Raw genomic sequence first — 21224 nt, 5'->3', positions numbered from 1 at the left:
TGTCAACAGTTAACTGCACTTGGAGTGTCTCCTGTGCATCATACCATTTGACCAGCCTGGAGGTGTGTATGTCTTTGATAAATATTGAAACTCCACCTCCTTTGGCTTTGCAGCCCTCCATTTGGGGTCTAAAAGTATGGTAGGATGAATAACCTAGTAAGGTTGGGGTGCTCTCCACAGTTTTGAACAAGGTTTCAGTGACTGCACAAATGTCAGCATCCTACAGGGCAAGGAATGCTTGCAATGAGTGCAGTTTCATGGTAAGACTCCTAGCGTTTAGCAACATGACCTTTAATTTTCATTTATAAAAATTTTTCATGTTGGTAAATTTGTGCTCATGACTTTGCCTAAAAAAGGCACTATGGGGGAGGCAAGAGCCTTTGCCAGAAGCCTAAAGCCCAGCGGAGACAGATGAAGGCCATCTCTGGCAAAGCATTGTGGTCTGTCAATCATATCCTCCCAGGCTATCAGGTACTGGATCCCCTTGGAATGACACCAGAAACTAAGCAAACTGTTAAAGTCAAATCATTTTCTTTTTGTATTGAGATATTCTGGGTTATGGTAGGATGCTGCTTAAGGCTAGGGACATACCTGCCTGGGACACACATTCAGCAAGCTCAATCATGTCTCTCTTCATACAGTCCAGAGAGATACATCTCAAGTCATTTACACCAACATGGACTATGACAGTCACAACAGTTACCTGTTAGAGACCCGAGTGCGTGAATGATATGGCAGATTCTAGCACCCAACAAGCAACTTACTGTGACTTTCGCCTTGTCTAGCCTGATGAGGGGCACATCTGTCTGTCACAACACAGTCTCCTACGACTAGTATGTTGGGTATGTGGTTGGGCCTTAGAGGCTGAGAGACAGTCATGTGTACTGTGTGTGATGCTTTTGTGCTGTAGGTTGTGATGTGCGCACATGTTTTTGCTAGGGTCCTCACAAACATGTGAGAACATTACAGTAGGGGGACTGCAAAGTTCTCTGGTCAGGTTGAGCCATAAAGTGGTCTCCTTTGATATAAAAATTAAACCTGGGACCCCAGGGAACTTCAGAAAATACTCTAAGGCAAAGTTCCTACTATTAAGTGATCTAACAAAACTGCAAGCCCCCCCCCCCCCCCCCGCCAAATACCTCTAAGACATTCTGCATAGACAGAATTGTTCCCAGAAACTCTACAAACAATCAGCTACAATGAAACAACTGCACCCATCTAAAATAAGCAAAGGACAATAAAAAAATAAATAAATAAGCCACCTGGTGGAATACCAACAGATTAGTTAGGAAGTGCAATGCCCGATAAGATAAAAACTCCCCAAATCTGAACAGAAAACTCAAGAGGGCTAGTAAAGTCTACCAAATCCAAACTGGAGATAAAAATGGGCTCCCAGGACAAGGTCACAGACAAGGCTTTCAGCTATGTCTACAACCTCAAAGGCAGTACACAGTATTCCAAACTGTTAATGAAGCTACCTACACTGAGCTGAAAGATAGCAAATCTAATGGCCAACAAATTTAGCTTCAGTTTTACCCCCCCCAACACCACTCAGGAAATACCCTTGAATACAACTCCCCGAACTATAAACAGGGAAAAGGTCTTCAATGCACTCTCCAAGGTCACCACCACCACATCAATTATGCCTCCTTAACAGCATGACCATCATCTATCAGAACTTCCAGACTCACTATTTAACTATAGCTTAAGGTGGGCCATTTACTGACCCCAGTAACTACAATCACATGTTTCTGACTAGTCTTACATGAAAAGCCATGAAAAGAATCGTGGAAATAACAGCATTGAAAACCTTCAGACACTGGATCCAACAGTTAGGTTTTGTAAAGGGCAGGTCATAATCATCCTGGTGAAAAGACCATGAATGATATACGCGGTGGTGCAGCAGTAGCGTTGTTGCCTCACAGCAAGAGGTTCTCCTGTTAGATTCTCAGCTAGAGTGCCTTCTGTGTGGAGTCTGCATGTCGGTGGCGTTCGAAAGACATGCATGAATGGGCGTGCCTTCATTGAAGGTTGGGCGGACTGGCAACTCTGCACCATAAAAATCTACTGCCAATCATTAGCAGACTGGAGTGTTGCTGTGGCGACCCCTAAATGGGAAAAAGCCGAAGACACAAAGACAAACCAAAGAAATGAATTACAGCAAAATGGTGCCTACTGCCTACCTTGACCTGGCCAAGGCATCTGACGCAATACCCCACTCAGGCATTACAGACAAACTCAAAATTAAATATAAACTCTTATGTCACCCGTTGGATCACACATGGGATCCAGTAAACTGGATAGGAAGACTACATCCAAAATGAGACTGACCTATGTGTAGAGTCCATCAGGGTTCTGTGCTGGGTCTACACCCTTTTGGCATTTAGTTCAAAGACAGTGTGGGTAACATCAAGGGCCTTTAGCCAAACAAGTCTGTAATAGTCTCCAAATTAGGTGCAGTCACAGAATCCCCTGGAGACACAATTACCCTCCAAAAACACCTGGCACAGACTAAAATCTGGTGCCATGGACATGGCCTACAACTCAATGCTAAGAAATGCATAATAGTATCCCTTGGGAAAAATATATCCCTGTAAACCATCACATTAATACACCTCTTAGAGAACAGCCAGTAGTCAGGGACTTTAATGCATGTAGACAGGAACCTGGTTTTTGACCATCAGTGAGTCTAGAGTAATTAAGGAAATCATTCCAGGTTGTGCAACATACAAGCAAGAGTATGGCATGTCCAATGTCATTTTTTCACTGTACTCAGCCCTCAGACAAATACTGAGGGCAACAGCCCCTTTGATATGCAACTGATAGGACAAATACTACAAATGAAATGTCCACAGAAGTTACTCACAAAAGGAACTCAGGGTGTTAATGACATGCTCTACCATCTCAGAGCCCTAGCCTGGCATACAAGGCATCCTCTGATACAGCTCAGACACTTGCTGCTCCAAAACAAATGGCACCAGAATTACCAAATGTGAAGACCTAAACTTCTCCGTGACACTAATAGGACATGCCAGATGGACGGGTATGAGTGAGACTACCCCTTCTCTGAGCAGGCTTCCCATCCATGTGGAACAGAGTTCTTCCCTTATCCAATTCAAGCACAACTTAGACCAGTGGATGGGGAATCGAAGTTTATCCCTGGTCTGGCACCTGTCTGTAACAGACACAGGCAGCCTGTAAATGTTGGGATACTCAAGGCCAAGCCTACATACACCCCTTAAAATGACAATGTCAAGATATATTTGGGAAGAATGGCTAGGCTTAAAGGCCCTAGGGGTAGTTATCCTATTAGGTTCATAGGTTCATACTAGGCTATCTGCCCTGGGGCAATTATAAGCCTAGCCCGATTCTGTATGGCTTACGCCACCCCTTGATTTGAGTATACTGTGCCCTTTTTAAGGTTTAGTTTACTGTGCCTCTGTCTAATAGTGACACGGGAGTAATCCCTGGGACAAACCTACGATCCCCCATCCACTTATCGAGATTCTTCTTGAAGAGATTCAGTGAGGTGCTCTGCCTCACATGAACTGGAATTCTATTCCAGAGCGAAGGGAGCCTCTGGGTTATGAACCTGTCCCTCCAGCAAGTTCTATTTATTTCTGTGCTGAGGTTCAAGTCCCTTGAGCGTGTGGCTCTAAGGGATTTAGATTTACGGAGGTGGAGCATGTCCATTAATTCTGGATTTGACAGCTTTGTATGTCAGGCATAGATAGCCTCGAAGTAGGCGGTATGCAACTGAGTAGAGTTGGAGTTTTTTTAACCGAGCAGCATATGGCATCTGTTTGAGACCCTTGATCCTCTTGGTGAGATACTTTTGGGGTCTTTCTAATTGCTGCAGGTGTCGGGTAAGGTACATCCCAAAAGGGGCATTGTATTCTATGATGGGCCTGATGAGGGATGAATAAAGGGGCACGATTACCTCTCTTGATCTAGATGTGAAACCCTTCGTGATGAGGTGGGCTATGTAGAAGGTCTTTCTAACCACTTTGGCAATGTGGTTTTCAAAGGAGAGATTGCTATCAACTTGGGTCCCTAATAACCTTCTCTGTACTTAATGGGTTTCCGCCTATGTGGTAATTTGTGGGCACATTGTTTTTGCCAAAGGGTATGACTATACATTTTTGGCATTTAGCTTTAAACCATGGCGCTGGCACCAGTTATCTGTCTCTGTGAGACCTTTTTGAAGGATGTTTGTGTCAGCTGGAGAGTTGATTATGGCCCAGTTTGCAGTCGTCGGCGAACTTGGTGAGCCATAGTCCTCCCACGTTGCCTGTACCTCGGAAAAGTATATACCGAACAAGAGTGGTCCCAGGACAGAACCCTGTGGGGCGCCACTTGTGACCGGTTTCGAGTCTGACATGGCTCCAGCAACTCTCACTCTGTGGGTTCTGTCTTTGAGCCAGTTTGCGACCCATCTTGTGACATAGGGGTTTATATTTAAGCTGGATAGCTTATCTATGATGCCCGAGTGGGGTATTGTGTCAAATGCCTTTGCAAGGTCCAGATAGGCTGTGTGGACTGCCTTCCCTTCATCTATGGCTTTGGTGACTGTTTCAAAGAAGTCAACCAGGTTCAAAAGGCAGGATCTGCCCTTGACAAAGCCGAACTGGGTAGGATCTAGTGTCTGTAGGTCCCCAATGTCTTTGTTTATGAGCTCCATGATGATCCTCTCCATAGCCTTGCAGACTAAGCTAGTCAGGCTTATGGGGCGATAGTTTCCAGGGTCCGTAGAGGCTCCACCTTTGTGGAGTGGGACCACTGTTGCTGTACATCATTCTGTGGGCACATATCCTGTAGTGAGGCTGAGATTGTATAGCTGTTTTATTTCAGGGATTAGTTCCTCTTGTAGTTCATGTAGGACGCCATCTGGTCCCATGGAAGCAGTGTTTTTTGCTTTGGAGAGGGCAGCCTTCACCTGAGCATCTGAGATGTTTGGGTGAGATGTTTGGGAGGCAGCCCTCTGCCGGGATAGATACCTGCTCTTTTGGGAGTTTGCACTGAACCTGTCTGCCAGGATATTGGCGATGTCTGTGGGTTCAGTCTATTTTTTGTCGTTTAGGATCAACTCAGAACAAGTCTGGGAGTTGCATCCCAGGTTTCTAACATAACTGAAAAAAGCCTTATGATTGTCTTTGGTGTCCTGTGCAATTTCTCTCTCGAAGCTGGCCTTGGAGGATTTTATGAGGGATCGTAATTTTTTGCTAGTACTGATCAGAGATGCCTTCCCTATTAGGGATTTTGCTCCATCATGTAGTAGCTTCCTCCTTCTGTTGTACAGTTTATTTATGGCAGGGGTCCACCAGACTGGACGCCTGCCTTTGGATGATTGGGTCTTGGTTTTGTTTGGGATAGCATGATCCATGCATCCCTGTAGATGGTCGTAGAATGCATTTATATAGGATTCTGCAGTTTGGGCGTAGTTTCCACTGGCCCTGGGGCCTTGAAGGATTTCACTTGGTTTGAGAAGTGAGAAGTTCGCTTTTGAGAAGTTTTTCATTGTGGTTTTCTGGGCTGGGGTGGGGTGGGATGTGGACATCCAGTGAAATTAATTTATGGTCTGATCTTACCAATGAGGGATATACTTCTGGTGTGGAGCATAGAGTCCCCATGTTGGTAATGATCAGGTCTAGTATGTTGTCCCCTCTTGTGGGAGTGGTGACTAGTTGTTCCATAGCATTTGAGTTTAATTTCCAGGAATCTTTGGGCTAAGGTGCTGGGGCTTGAGTAGTGCTCCCAGTCAATGTTTGGGTAGTTGAAGTCGCCCAATATAATGGTGTTCGGAGAGATCTTCATGTTCTCCAATGTTTTCAGGAAAGCCGTATGGGATTCCTGACTTTGAGAGGGTGGTCTGTAGGATGCTATAAACTGAAAAGCAGTCTTGCCCACTGTTAGTTGCACATGGATGGTCTCGATACTGCAATGCCACTAACCTGGAGGTGTGGATATCCTTGATAAATATGGAAACTCCCTCCTTTTGTGGTTCGGTCCGGGTTTTGGGGCGAAAAGCATGATATGAGGTATAGCCTGGTAGTGCTGGGGTGCTCTCTGGAGCCTTGAACCAGGTTTCTGTCACTGCACAGATATCGGTGTTCTCCATACTGAGGAGAGCTTCGAGTGCGTGCATCTTGAGGTTAAGACTTCTGGCGTTTAGCAGCATTACCCTTAGTTTCTTGTTCCTTGTGCTGTCTATGGGGTGGGTTTGACTTTTGAGCCTTGCCTAAAAAAGGCACTATGGGGGTGGCAAGAGCCTTTGCCAATATCCGATTATATATATATATATATATATATATATATATACACATATACATACATACATATATATATATATATATATATATATATATATATATATATATATATATATATATATATATATATATATATATATATATATATATAAATATATATATAAAATATATTATGCATCTATGAATCTATTTGTGATAATTACTCTAATGTTTAATTGTAAGGTTCTCCCTGTATATGTGGATCCTTCTCCTGGCTCTAGTTCCTGCAGAATTTAGTCTGGTTAAGTGAGCAAGTCTCCTGGGAGGAGTTGTGCTCTGGTTCACAACAGAAAGACAAAACAGGGTCCTGACCATCAATGGGGACACAGAAACAACGTGTTTAGGCAAGAAGTTTGAAAATCTGGGTGACGTTTGTTCAATGGGTGAGTGAGAAGACTGCTGATGGTCTTACCTGGAAAGGCTTCTCCAACAGCCAAGGCCCCATCAGCAGAAACAAAACTGAGAGAAAAAGGGGACTGAGGACAGCACCACCCTTGCTCTGCACAGCATTCACCAGAAATTTAAAAATAAACCAAAACGGGGTGTAAAGGAGACCCAGAGCCATGACAGCATCCTAAAATGTCTATCCCTATGGCAGAACAAAGGAAAGTTCTAAACTTGAAGTTGGTTGGGAAGACAAACAGGCCACAGGAGGAAGACTGAAATAGGTCAGTGCTCTACCCTGGTTAAACAAAATAAAATAAAAACAAAGCTTCACCACAGAAAGACTGAAGGACTACCCATATGATATCAAACATTACAAGTCTGTTAGCAAGACAGATAGCACACACACATGGATGGACTGCTACAAGTGATGAGGCAATCACCTATTCCTAAACCCTCATGGCTTCTCACAGAGAGCACACTCTGCATGTTACTATACCAAACTACTGCCATTCTGTCTAAGTGGATGGCAGTCACATCCTAAGGATGAGAGTTGTGAAAGGATTGCAACACGAAACTATCACTTTGCATGTATATGCAATGAAGAGGAGACCGTCTGTATGCTATGATCAGGTCTCATACTGTCTATTCTAAACAATGCCCCACCCCCCAGCAAATGACTCCACAGTGACCATCACACTAGGGATTATTGGTTAGAAGGGGTTGCCTGGAGTCAAATTAGAATGTTGAAATCACCAAAAGGGATGGTCAGCACAAAGTGTTGTTAAGGTACTTGCGCATTGCAATCACCGAACTATGAACATACCCCTACAAGCTTGTTCTACTATATTTTGACAGAATTTATATGGTACAGAGCATGTTGACTTGTTACAACAGCAATGGGCTTAGTTTTACAGAGCAATACATATTAAACAGGTTGACAATTATGAGACTGAGGCTTGGAAGCTTGACCTGAACATGTCAGAACCGTGGATACCAAAGGAAGCTCAACTTTGTTCCTTGGGTTCAGAGCAGTATGATGTTTTTGGGATACGAGGTTGTGGCAGACATGGTTACAGCCAGTATTTAGACTTTCAGCAGGGAGTTTCAGTATTTCCAGTGGTCAAACTTCCAAATCTCGACCACTTAACAGTAAACCTATTAAACATTACTGAAGCTCCTCGTATTAACTGATCCTGCCAAACACTGTTCAGATGTGATGGACAGAAGGCAAGATGTTCTTCTACATGACATTTTATTTGCTAATGGGAAGGGATACAACTCGCTTTCTTTTAAAACAAATCTGAATATATAATATACATTATATATAAAATTTTACACACACACACACACACACACACACACACACACACACACACACACACACACACATTTATATATGTGTGTGTTTATGTATTAGACCTTAGTGCCTATATGCGATGCCTGACTGAAAAATGTAACCGTTCCAATTGGAGTGTGTGGAAAGTATGGCTACTCAGAACAATTCCGTTTACAGTAAAGCCCCAATTTGTTAAAAGTACTTTAGCTTTTGGTAATCAAGGAGCAACTGGATTACAACAAACAAAAGTTTATGTACACAGTGTACATAACACAGGCAGAGTACAATCACATTTTAATCTCATTCCCTTGCTTTACTTCTAAAGATTTGAAGTTACAACATTGGGAAAGAACACTGGTTAAACAAAACTCCAGTTTATGCATGAAGGTTTAATTCTACTCAAATAGGACTGGACAAGGATGAGACAACTCGAACATAAAGAATGAACACCTTGTAAACTCTAGTAAAATGCCCTGTGGGCCAGTAATCCAATTACAGTCATACAGTTATCACAAGGAAGCTAACTTCTAGAACAGTTTTTATTCCAAAAAAAAGAGTAAGATGGAATGAGCAGGAGGCAGAAGCCTGGAGGAAACATATGGGATTTACCCGGTGTTCAGACCCAAAGGTAGTCTATGAACACTGCTTCATTAAACCCAGGGTTGAACACATTAACTTTGACTACTTGATGGGAGGTAAATTTAAAATTTCTTTAAATCTGCAGATAACCTTCAGTAGGAATAAGATTCCTTAATCTGGGACTCGCCTAAACAATACAATTAGGTTTCAAAGATGTTCTACTTTTTAAGATGACAAAATTAATATCATATACATGTACCTTAATTATAATTCCTTTTCAAACTACCTGCAACATCTGACCATGGAAAATTCTATATGCAGTAACATCCTTACCTGTTGTGTAGATACAATGAAGATAATATAAGTTTTAATACTCAACATATTTCCTTACAAATAAGGCGTTTTACTGAGGGAATCCTTTTAGTAAATTCCCACTGAAAGGATTCAATTAAATTTAAGTTGACTCCTATTGTATGAAGAGAATATATTACATTCCCAAACAGGATGAATAAGTGTACCAGACTAAATTCTCCTCAAAAACATATTAAGGAGAGAACTTGCCACTTGCTTACCAAGAGAATGTGACAAATGAAAAATATCAAAATCTTGTACCCAGTAGCTGCGTATAATCTAACATTTAAATATTACTGGTCACACTTAAAGTTAAAGTTTACTTCCTTACCCCATTTAGAAAAGTGAGTTAGGAAATTTATATAAAAACGATTTTCCCCCACAATACAAGATAAATCCCATTTTACAATAATTTGCATGTTTTGCTTGCAGGTAGTGATTAATGGGGCTAGTGGACAGAACTACATTGGATAGAAAGAGATCCAACACAGAACCCTAAATAAGGAGATAAGCTGAAGGTTGACCTTTTATGGAAACGCGGTACGGACAAAATAATCCAATTAACCAAAAGTGGATTACACTCAAGCTTATATATTATTATGGAGTAAAGAGAAAGTGTCAAAAGCCTTTGCTAATTTAATGAAAATTACTCCAATAGATAATGAATGGATTTGCTAATGCCAGAGTTGATCATAGAACTCCACTAGACTTGTTAAATGTAGATTTTTCCACTAAAACCCATGCTGAAATGAGTCAAAACTGTTGATAGGTTGATACTAGGCCATCTGCCCTAGGGCATTTATAAGCCTAGCCAGAGTGTGTTTGGCTTTCGCCACCCTTTTATAGATTACCTGACTGTGCCTCTGTATAGTAGGTCACAGAAGATAGCCCTTTTGAGATTAGTTTACTGTGCCTCTGTCTAGTAGGGACACAGAAGAGATCCCAGGGGTAAACCTACGATCTCCCATCCACTCGTCAAGATTTCTCTTGAAGAGGGTCATTGAGGGACTCTGCCTAACACAGATTGGGATTTTGTTCCAGAGTGAGGGAGCCTCTGGGATATGAATCTGTCCCTCCAGCATGTCCTATTTATTTCTGTGCTGAGGTTTAAGTCCCTGGAGTGCATAGCTCTAAGGGATTTGGATCTCCTGAGGTGGAGCATGTCCATTAATTCTGGGTTGGACATGGCTTTATATGTCAGGCACAGATCGCCTCCGAGTAGGCAGTAAGCAACTGAGTAGAGCTGGAGTTTCTTTAGCCTAACTGCGTAGGGTATCTGTTCGAGTCCCTTGATCCTCTTGGTGAGGTACTTTTGGGGTCTTTCCAGTTGCTGCAGGTGTCGGGTAAGGTACATCCCAAATGGGGCATTGTATTCAATTATGGGCCTGATGAGTAGAGGGGCACAATGACCTCTCGATCTAGATGTGAACCCTTTTGTGATAAGGTGGGCTATATAGAAGGTCTTTCTAACCACTTTGGCAACGTGATTGTCAAAGGAGAGATTGCAATCTACTTGGTCCCCAAATCCCCAATTACTTCTTCCGTACTTAATGGATTACCACATATGTGGTCATTTGTGGGCATTTTGTTTTTCCCAAAGGGGATGACTATGCACTTTTTGGCATTTAGATTTAGGCCACGGCTGTGGCACCAGTTATCCGTCTCGGAGACCCTTTTAGAGGATGCTTGTGTCAGTCGGCGAGTCGATTATGGCATCCAGTTTGCAGTCATCTGCAAACTTAGTCAGCCATAGCCCTCCCATGTTAGCCTGTACCTCAGAGAAATATATACTGAACAAGAGAGGTCCCAGGACTGAGCCTCGTGGGACGCCACTTGTAACTGGTTTAGTGTCTGACATGGCACCTGCAATTCTGACCATGTGGTTTCTATCCCTGAGCCAGTTTGCAATCCATCTTGTGACATAGGGGTTGATATTTAAGCTGGTGAGCTTACTTATGAAGCCCGAGTGGGGTATTGTGTCGAAGGCTTTTGCGAGGTCCAGGTAGGCTGTGTGGACTACTTTCCCTTCATCTATGGCCTTGGTGACTTGTTTCAAAGAAGTCGACCAGGGTCAAGAGGCAAGATCTGCCCTTAAAGTCAAATTGGGTAGGATCCAGTGTTTGGAGGTTCCCAATGTCTTTGTTTATGAGTTTCATGAGGATACGCTCCACAGCTTTGCAGACCAGGCTAGTCAGGCTTATAGGGCGATAGTTTCCGGGGTCCGTTGTGGCACCACCTTTGTGGAATGGGACCACTGTTGCTGCACGCCATTCCTTGGGTACATATCCTGTAGTAAGGCTGAGACTGAACAGTGACTTTATGTGAGGGTTCAGTTCTTCTTGGAGTTCGTGTAAGACGCAGCCCGGGACACCGTCCGGTTCCATTGATGCTGTGTTTTTTTGCTTTGGAGAGGGCAGCTCTCACCTGTGCATCTGTGATGTCAGGGAGGCTACACTCTGTTGGGATAGACATTTGCTCTTTTGGGGGGGGGGGGGGGGACATTTGCACTGAACCTGTCTGCCAGGATTGTTGGCAATGTCTGTGGGTTCAGTGTATTTTTTGTCATTTTGAACCAACTCAGAGCATATCTGGGAGTTGTCACCCAGGTTCCTGACATAACTAAAGAAGGCCTTGGGACTATCTTTAGCATATTGTGCAATTTTTCTTTCGAAGCTGGCCTTGGATGATTTTATGAGGAATCGTAGTTTCTTGCTAGTACTGATCAGAGATGCCTTCCCTTTTTTGGCTTTTGCTCTATCATGTAGTAGCTTCCTCCTTCTGTTGTATAGCTTATTTATAGCTGGGGTCCACCAGACAGGTCTCCTACCTTTGGAGGAATCAGTCTTGGTTTTATTTGGGATAGCACAATCCATGCATTCCTGTAGGTGTCCATAGAAAGCGTTTGTAAAGGATTCTGCGGTTTGGGCCGTATTTTCCACTGGCCCGGGGGCTTTGAAGGATTACACCTCGGTTTTGAGAAGTGTGAAGTTTGCTTTTGAGAAGTTCTTCACAGTGGTTTCCTTGGTTAGGGGTGGGGACGGGATATGGATGTTCAGATCTTACCAATGAGGGGTATACCTCTGGTATGGAAGATAGAGTCCCAGTGTTGATGATGATCAGGTCCAATATGTTTTCCCCTCTTGTGGAAGTGGTGACCAGTTGTTCCATAGCATTTTGAGTTTATAAATTCTAGGAACTGTTGGGCGAGGGTGTTGGGGCTCGAGTAGTGCTCCTAGTCTATGTTTGGGTAGTTGAAGTCACCCAATATAATGGTGTTCGGAGAGACTTTCATATTCTCCAGTGTTCTCAGGAAAGCAGAGTAGGGTTCCTGAGTTTGGGAGGGTGGTCTGTAGCAGTCTACAAACTGAAAAGCAGTTTCGCCCACTGTTAGTTGCACATGGATGGTCTCTGATGCTTCATGCAGTGCCAATAACCTGGAGGTGTGGGTATCTTTGATGAATATGGATACTCCCCCTCCTTTTGTGGTTCGGTCCGAGTTTTGGGGCTGAAAAGCATGGTATGAGGTATAACCTGGTAGTGCTGGGATGCTCTCGGGAGCCTTGAACCAGGTTTCTGTTACTGCACAGATATAGATATTCTCCATACTGAGGAGAGCCTCGAATGCGTGCATCTTGAGGTTTAGACTTCTGGCGTTGAGCAGCATTACCCTTAGTTTCTTTTTCTTTGTGTTGTCTATGGAGGTGGGTTTGTCTTTTGAGCCTTGCCTAAAAAGGCACTATGGGGTGGCAAGAGCCTTAGCCAGTATTCGAAAGCCCAGGGGTGACAGGTGCAAGCCATCCCTAGCGAAGCAACGTGGCTTGTCGATAATGTCATCCCAGGCTGACAGACACTGGATCCCCTTTGAATGACACCAATACTTGAGCCAATTGTTCAAATTGATCATTTTGTCTTTATACTGTGGCATCATTCTTGGTGAGGGTAAGATGCTACTCAAGGTCAGGGTCATACCGGCCTAGGCTACATGATCAGAGAGCTCCTCTACGTTTCTTTTCATGTAGTCCAGGGAGGTACGTCTCAGGTCATTCACACCAGCATGGACAATGACGGAGTCATATTTGTACTTGCTTTGGAGTGACCTGAGTGCTTGTGTTATGTGGCGGATCCTGGCATCCGACAGGAAGCTTACAGTGACCTTCTTGTTCAGCCTGGTGAGTGGGACGTCAGTGTGTCTGATAACAGAGTCACCTATTACAAGTGTATTAGGTGTGTTTAGCCTCAAGGGCTGTGACTGTGGCACACTGACTTTGTGAACTGCGAGATACGTGGGTATTGTTGTGGGGTCGCGGTTGCTTGGATGTCGGCTTTGCAGGTCTCTGCTGCTTGGGAAGATTTTTATTTAGAGGCTCCGAGTAAGTTTTTGTGGGTTTATGTGTTTGGTTTTCTGTTGCGATAGGTCTATGCGAGACTGGGTTTGTGGTGTGTGTGGTTACCTTCTCCTCCTGACTGACTGCGCCAGTATTGGGTTGAGAGAGCTCAGCCTCCAGTTTGGCTATATAGTTGCATCTCTCACATATATTTGAGCTTGTTAGGAGGAGAGGGTGGTCTGTGTACATAAGGCAGTTGTAACATTGCTTCAAGATTCCCAGATTCACCAGCTGGACTGGAGAGTAAACCTGAAACTGACTTTTGGACATGCCAGAATAGTATAAGGAACTACTTTTTGACTGATCAAAAAGTACCAGGGTGTAGTGCTTTAGTTTATTAGTGCTTACTTATAAGATTACTTATACGAGCAACTGCAAGGCTTTAGAATGAACATAGAGTGCTTATTTTGAGATTTAGAACAGTTCTAAGGGAAAAAGTGAAGAGCACCCAAAGACTCCCTATGCTGTGGAACAAAATCCCGGTTTATGTGAGGCACAGCACCTCGCTGGCCTTGTTCAAGAGGAATCTTGACCAATGGATGGGAGATCGCAGATACACCCCAGGGGTTACCTCAGTGTCACACGTCGGACAGAGGCACAGCTAAATAATGGGCATAGTTTCTCCAAACTAAAGGGGTGGCGTAAGCCACAAAACTACGGGCTAGGCTTATAAATGCCCTCGGGCAGATAGCCTAGTATGAACCTATGAACCTATGACTTTGTGGAGCCGGAATACTTTAAACCAGTTTAAGCGTCGCTATGCGCAAAATCGTGCAAAACCGCACAAATGCAGGTTCTACAGCAGGGAAACTGAAAGAGATAGGAATTGACCCAGAGCAACCAATAAGCTACTAGTTTCAGGGCTGAGACCACTCCTCCAGGGACAGATAGGCTGCTCAAATCTCCCCACTCTCACTGGTGAACAGAGAAGCTCAAAGCTCCCCACTCTCACTGGTGAACAGAGAAGTTTCCTCCTATCCAAGTAAGGATATAGGCAACACAGGAAACTATACCACAGTCCGGAATTCAGCAAAACCTGAAATCTGGACTAATCTAGTTCAGCAAAGGCAAAAGAGAATTTTTGTTTTTCAGGAAACAGCAGAAAAACACACAGAAAACACTGTAAATGCTATAAACAGGCTAGCACACTTTGGTGTGTAGCCTACAACAGTTATACAATACAAAAATGACTTAAATTGATATAAAACAAGTGCAAAAACTGTAAAAAGCAGAAGGCAAATGCAATTTAAACTTTTTAAAGCACAGATCAGTTAGAAATTCGCTTTTTAGGTGGGAAAAGGCAGTCGGAGCAAAAAAAAAAAATACTGGAAAAGAATCTCTTGGGTCTCTCTGTTGCCTGTATCACTCTGCTGACTATTAGTATCAAAAAGTAACCTTAATAATGCAAGTTCAAAACATATAAAGAGAACTGATGTTAGGCGAATTGGTCTATAACTGAACAACTATAATTTAATCCACTTCTTGAAAATTGATGAAACCAGAGTTGTTTCTTTGCAGAACATTTAGTGCTGGTAGCACTTTTGCGTGCTACAATAATTGCTACAGAAGTCTGGTCAAGTGCTTGACTAATATAAGCTAGTAAAAGTGCAGGAGAGGAGAGAACTAGCAGATCTAAGGGAAAAATTGAAGAGCAGACTTTGGCACCACTCAGAAGCTTAAAACATTCTAGCAAATCTGTATCTGGACTAGACTAGTTACAGGAAAGGCAGGAAACAAGCTTAAAAAAATTCCAACAGAAAAGCAGCTAAAACAGCAGTAAAAACAACTCAAGTGCAGTGCACGCTAGCACACTTGAGTGTGCAGCAGTATTAAAAGCAAATGCAGTTTAAATAAATGCAATTTATTCAAAATGTATTCTGAACTGAACTCCATTGTTGTTTTATTCGACTCTGAACAGTTAAAGTGCCAAAAAATATACTTAGCTGAGAAGCACACTCAGTCAGAACACAAGGAGATTCTAGCAAAGTTGTTTTTTTAATGTTTTCTCTCTCTATTAGGTAGAACGACCTAATGTTGTAACACCACCACAGGATTAGGGTGGGGGAGGGAGAAAACCAGTTTCAGAACAGATCAGAAAACATAAAACAATGTCAGCAAATATATAAATATTTCAGTCAAGCAAAAATAAAGCCAGTACAGAATTCTGAAAAGTTAAAAGGTGCCAAAAAATATACCTATCAGCACTATATTTCCAGATGGTTTGAGAAGCACTCAGAGCACAAGGAGATTCTAGCAATGTTATGCCTGTAGAGTTGAAGCCTGTTCCACAGAGCTGCCCACTCCAAGATGCATAAATATCCCCCCAGGATGTCCTATACATTACATACACGTTGCAAGAAACATTGAGATCTCCTGAGTGGGTGCTACTGAAAACATGTAATAGGTCAGAAAGGATATAGTCTGCTGAAGCTTTACACAAAAGGCAGAGATCACCTCTTAGCAGACTGCATGACACAGAGAAGAGAAACAAGGCGTTGAAATGATCTGCATAGTTTTTGTTTAGGCCCTTGATTTTTTTTTTTTAATGAAAGCACTGCTGTCTTCACGGTTATGCCTAATGCCAGGTACATAATGAAGAGGGCACTGCACTCAATAACTGGCCTAATGAGAGCACAGTAGAGTGGAACGATTACATCCCTGTACCAAATGTATACAGTGCAGGATGAAAAGGGACTTCCTGACAATAGTTGATATATGGTGATCAAAACATTTTCCACATATGCTCTATGGTAAGTTTATGAAGGCACCAAATCACACTAGTCTATAAACCTGGTTAGCCATAAACCCTTAACATTTGTTTTGACCTCTGAGAAGTACATTCTAATGAAGCGTGGCCCAAGGACTGAACGCTGGGGTGCAGCGAGAAACTCCCACGCTAATTTCTTGGGTTCTGTTTGCAAGCCAATTTATTAATCAAAGAGTTACATAAGGAGGGATTTACATTCATGTAGAACTACAATATCCAAGTGTGGGATGAAATTAAAAACCTCTGAAAAGTCCAGATTATAAAGGTGTATACTGACTTGCCCTAATCCACTGCTTCAGTAACAGTCAACATAGTTTACCAAGTTAAGCAGGCAGGATTTTCACCTGACAATTCTGAATTGTCTTGGGTTGAGTCTGTAGGTTACCCATGTTCATTATTATAGAGAGTGGATTACCCGAATGATTATCCGAAACATCAATTATCCAAACTATGCCTTCCAAAGTTTGATAGGAAAAATCGTACACAGTCTGAATAGGTAAATGTTATACACATTCACTTGTGCGTGTTTTTTGAGCTTGTAGCCCGCTCGTGTGCAAATAATATTTGCTAAATGGTTGAAACGTGTATTCCGTGCGTGCAGAAAATACAAGATTTCAGAAGTTTTTTTATCCAGTTCAATGTATGTTTGATTATCTGAACTACCCTAGGTCCCAATCATTTCAGATAAAATCAACTCTACTGTATTTATTAATGCCATGGAATTTTACTGTCCTGATTCCTCATAAAATTTGTGGCCTTCTGCAAATCACTGAGGATTTAAGTAACTAAATAATTACATATACTTGAGTTCCAAACTTCACATCATTCAGAAAATGCATGCTAACACAAATACAGCTATTCTAACAATTTCCTATGTTTCTAATCTAAATATTTAAAACCTGCCTCTATTTTGGGCCTTTGTCCCACCATTATTTTAGGCTTTATCCACACTTCTTGCAGTAAAAGGTTGACCTTTTCACAGCTTTACAGATAAAGCTGGTCAGCATTATGGGTCTATAATTACCAGGGCCTGCTGATGCCCCATCTTTGTGCAAGAGGATGACTGTTGCGGTCCTCCATTCATCAGGCACAAAGCATATTTGAAGGCTGACACTGAATAACCTATGTAGGGGGTCTAACAATTAGGCTGACCATCAGCAGCCCATTATGTTACCCAGCCCCATAGACAATGTGTTTTTGACACTGGATATTGCCTTGAGGATTTGCTTTTAATTTAGGAGGGGAGTAAAGTTGAGCTAAATTAGCCCACTAATAGACTGCCCGCGTCTTATTAGCTCCGCAAGTGCTGGGCATTGTTTCTGAGGTTTCTAACAAAGAAGGTTTAGGGATCATCTTTCTAATCAGTATCTGGGTCGCTATTTTACTTCATAAAATAAATAAATAAGATAAATCTGACTTTGGTTGATTCAGTCAGGGACCAGAGTTCACAGTTAAGTTTAGAAACAGCATTTTGGCATCTTGAAGGTTTTTTTAATATAATATTGGAGCATGATTATTCTGAGCCCACCACTGGTGGTTAGTTACATACAAGGGGGGCAGGTTCTTGGAGCATGATTATTCTGAGCCCACCACTGGTGGTTAGTTACATACAAGGGGGGCAGGTTCTTGGAGGAGGTTAATGGGATGGCTGCCCTTCAACTGTGGACCCCCACCACTACCACACACATTTAGCTACCCCTTATGGGCTTGATACTACTACAGATGCATAGTTAATGTAGGAAGGCTCATAAAAGTATGAAATGCCATCTACTCACCATTACCAAAAAAGTACCCAACTACTACTTGAGGAACTCAGACTTTACCTCAGTGAATACTCCATGCTTACTATTGGCAGTTCAGCAAAAATACCAACATGTTAGGTTGCGCTTAACAGAAATCTGAAAACTCATGGCAGAGTCACACACAAAAGAAAGCATCACCCCTAGAAAAAGATGTCTCAGTCACACAGAACTGCATGATATTTTATAACAGTGGTGCACAACATGCAGCCTGCGACACAATGCCACCTGGCTCCCAGACAGTAACCAAAAATTAAAAGTGAAAAAATGCTATGCCTTACTCCAGTCATGCAAACTTTCCAGCACTCGCCTAATTGAATGCAGTTGCACACACCTCTAATCTTAGCCATGGAATTAACTATTCTTTATTGTTTATAACCTATAGTCTGTAAATAGTAGTAACTTTCTGCAAGAGATTGTAATAAGTCCTGGCTGCTAGCCAGAATAAAGTTATTAAACGCAAAGTTGCTGTCTTAAGTAAAAATGGCAGTCACCTGAACCTACTGATAAACTCGTAATGACTTACTATGTTTTGAGGTGGCCCACAGATGTATTAAGAATTTGTGTAGTGGCCCTCTCCACTGCTTTATAATGATGTATACAAAGTTACAATTTGGCCACTGCTACTTGCTCTTCATTCATAAAATGAGCCGAAATTCCACACTTTTCCCAGTGTATGCTAATCTGAGATCTCATGCTTCTCATTCCACTAGTTTCACAACATTCGCAGTAAACTGTCTTATAACAGTCACAGTCAATAGGCTAGAACAGCCTTCCCTAAATATCAAGTACCATGTTACTTTAACAATTCCACCAAAACGCCTCGTTGTCCATACCATAACAAGTGTTTGTTCCCTAGAATGACATACATTCCCTGCATACATAAATACCTACTTACATCTGTAATTCAGGCCTGCGTAAAATCTGCACTGTCTATGCATATCACTTTGAATGTCTGCAAACTTTCGTTTTTTTCATCTTCTGCAAATCTTTCCTTCCTGCTCTTCCTTTTTTTCTTTTCTGTAGCCCTAAAGTAGCCCTAAATATCTGGACCACAACCTCTCTTAATACTAATTAAATATTGCAATCTGTATGTTTCTGCTGCATTCCCATTGCTGTTCTAACTACTGATTTATGTGCTGACTAGCTTAGTCCAATACATTTTTCCTTCTGGGCTAAAACTGAGTAATATGAGACCAACATAAATAATTGTATGTTAGCTGTTGTACTACAAGTTTTTTGCTCCTGTAAATTTGTTACATGTAGTTACAGTTTTAATTGTATCCATTCAATATTGAATGATATGCTGACTAGCCAAACACACTTTTCTCCTGTTGGTCTACAGTGAATACTCTAACATATATTAGCTGTTGTAACACAGGTGTCTTTCTTGTTAACTTGCAATATTTACAACCATCACTGAATGTATTCATCAATGTTGGCTCGCAACATTGAATTGCGTCATACTAGATCCCTCTATGTGGAAATGCTCTCCCTGGGCTTCCGCTGAAAACAGACAACCAAGCCCAGTCGAACCTCCCCACTAAACAAATGTCAAATAAATAAAATACTTTTTTCTTCTGTTATCTGTTGCCCAACTGCTACTAAACAAACTCCACCTTAAAATCAGCAAATAGAGAATTGTGGGACAATCTGTGCAGAAAACTCTACTGGAATGAGAGGTAGTAGCCGATGCCTAAAATGGACCATTAAATTATAATGCAGCAAGTAGTACACATTAAAAAAAAAAAAAAACAACTTTAACAGACATTATTGGGATGTTTTAGTATGCTAAAGAGAATTGTTTCCAGTGTCTGAAATGAATGTACATAAGGGAGAAAGGGAGTGTGCCTGACTTTGTGCTTTACCAAAACAGTCCTGTTATATTAAAATAGAATATTTAGTTCTACAATGCATATAAAAACTACTAAATTCTGAAGCTCAAACTTTCAATCTCAGATTAGTAATTAAAACATGGACATCAAGCCAACTGACGTCAGCCTAAAACAGAAGTTTAATAAAACTAAAATCAATTAGAAAAGTTTAGCAAAGCGAAAAATCAATTACAAGTTTGTCTTCATATAATAAATTACAACTAATGTAAATACAGTTTAGGATTTTTTTTCTTTATAGTCACTAGAACATGCTTTTATCTGCTATACACGCTTAAGTGTTGTCCTTTTAGAATTATATTTGGGAGCTAGTTGCATGGATCTTGGTATTCTTGGATCTTACAATAAACAAGTGCTTGCAGTACACGTTTATTAATGCAAGAAAACAAGCCTTCCAGTCTGCTTTAGCCATACTTGTTCACTGCAGGCCTCCAGTCTTAATAGAAAGGAACAAAACAAATCAATGGTCAAAGATGCATGGCATGATTACTCACCATCAGGCCTAAACTCAAACTCCAAAAATTCATGACCAAACTTTCCCTTATGGCCAACGTAATAACGGAGATAAAAATCACTCGACATTCTTGTTTCCACCTACACTTCAACAACGAGAAGCTTAACCAGCTATCACCACAATAATTTGCCGCGCTCTTTGATGACGTTCCCCATTCTTAGTAGGTGGAAAAACTAAACGCGACTAGGTTTTGAGTTATACTGGGGGAGTGACTGCCAAATTCAGTGGGCGTGGTTACCTGGAGAGATTGGTGAAAATTCTAATAAATTTCGTCTCTGTAATGGGAATTAAGACAGTCAACAAATATATAGAATTTCCCACTGTTAAAAATAGAAAGTCCAGGGATCTGCCCTGATTGGAAATATAAAGTCACGGTGGCACACGAGTAGTAACTTTTATTTTAAAAAAAGCGCTGAGGTTTACTTCCTAGGGTAATCTGGGTGGCCCCAAACTGCGCAGAACGGACGACAAGGTACTTTAGATTACCCTTCCCAGCTCCCATACATGCACTAGGAGCAGATGCGTGTGCTGTTAAAGAACTAGAAATTCATCATAACACTTTAAATTAATACATTGTCATCTATCCTTTTAACTGCTGGTATTGCAGTTATTTACTTTGGTACTGTTTGCTTCTGTTTTATTTTTTCCCTCTCTAAACACATACCTCACAACTTCCTAGAGTAAGAAATCTGCACAAAGCCAATAGCCAAACGTAATGTGGTGGTGGTAAAGCCACAAAAATTGGGACATTTTTTAGTTATTGCTCCTATAAATTGCTAGAATAACAGGTTTTGTGTTACTGTACATGTTCTGAAGGATATGATGGGAAACTCAAATTTCTGTCATTATTTTATTCTTTCATTCATCTGTGATTTGCCAGAAAACTACATATTTTATGAGGAGCAG

The 21224-nt window shown here is 41.7% G+C and overlaps 1 protein-coding gene across 1 annotated transcript in view; it reads right to left on the bottom strand.

Moving 5' to 3' along the window:
* Window positions 1–20500, bottom strand: part of MAGOH (mago homolog, exon junction complex subunit) — a 150265-nt gene extending 129765 nt beyond the window's left edge. The window contains exon 1 of the mRNA XM_044085445.1: window positions 20299–20500. Coding sequence (XP_043941380.1) covers window positions 20299–20386 — 88 coding nt within the window. The 5' untranslated portion in view covers window positions 20387–20500. The remainder of the gene's footprint in view (window positions 1–20298) is intronic.
* Between the last annotated feature and the right edge of the window lie 724 nt (window positions 20501–21224).

Source organism: Protopterus annectens, chromosome 10.part0 (genome assembly GCF_019279795.1).
Source record: "Protopterus annectens isolate FY-2018-M chromosome 10.part0, PAN1.0, whole genome shotgun sequence".
Taxonomy (NCBI): domain Eukaryota; kingdom Metazoa; phylum Chordata; order Ceratodontiformes; family Protopteridae; genus Protopterus; species Protopterus annectens.
This window is presented reverse-complemented; position numbering and strand designations above follow the sequence as displayed.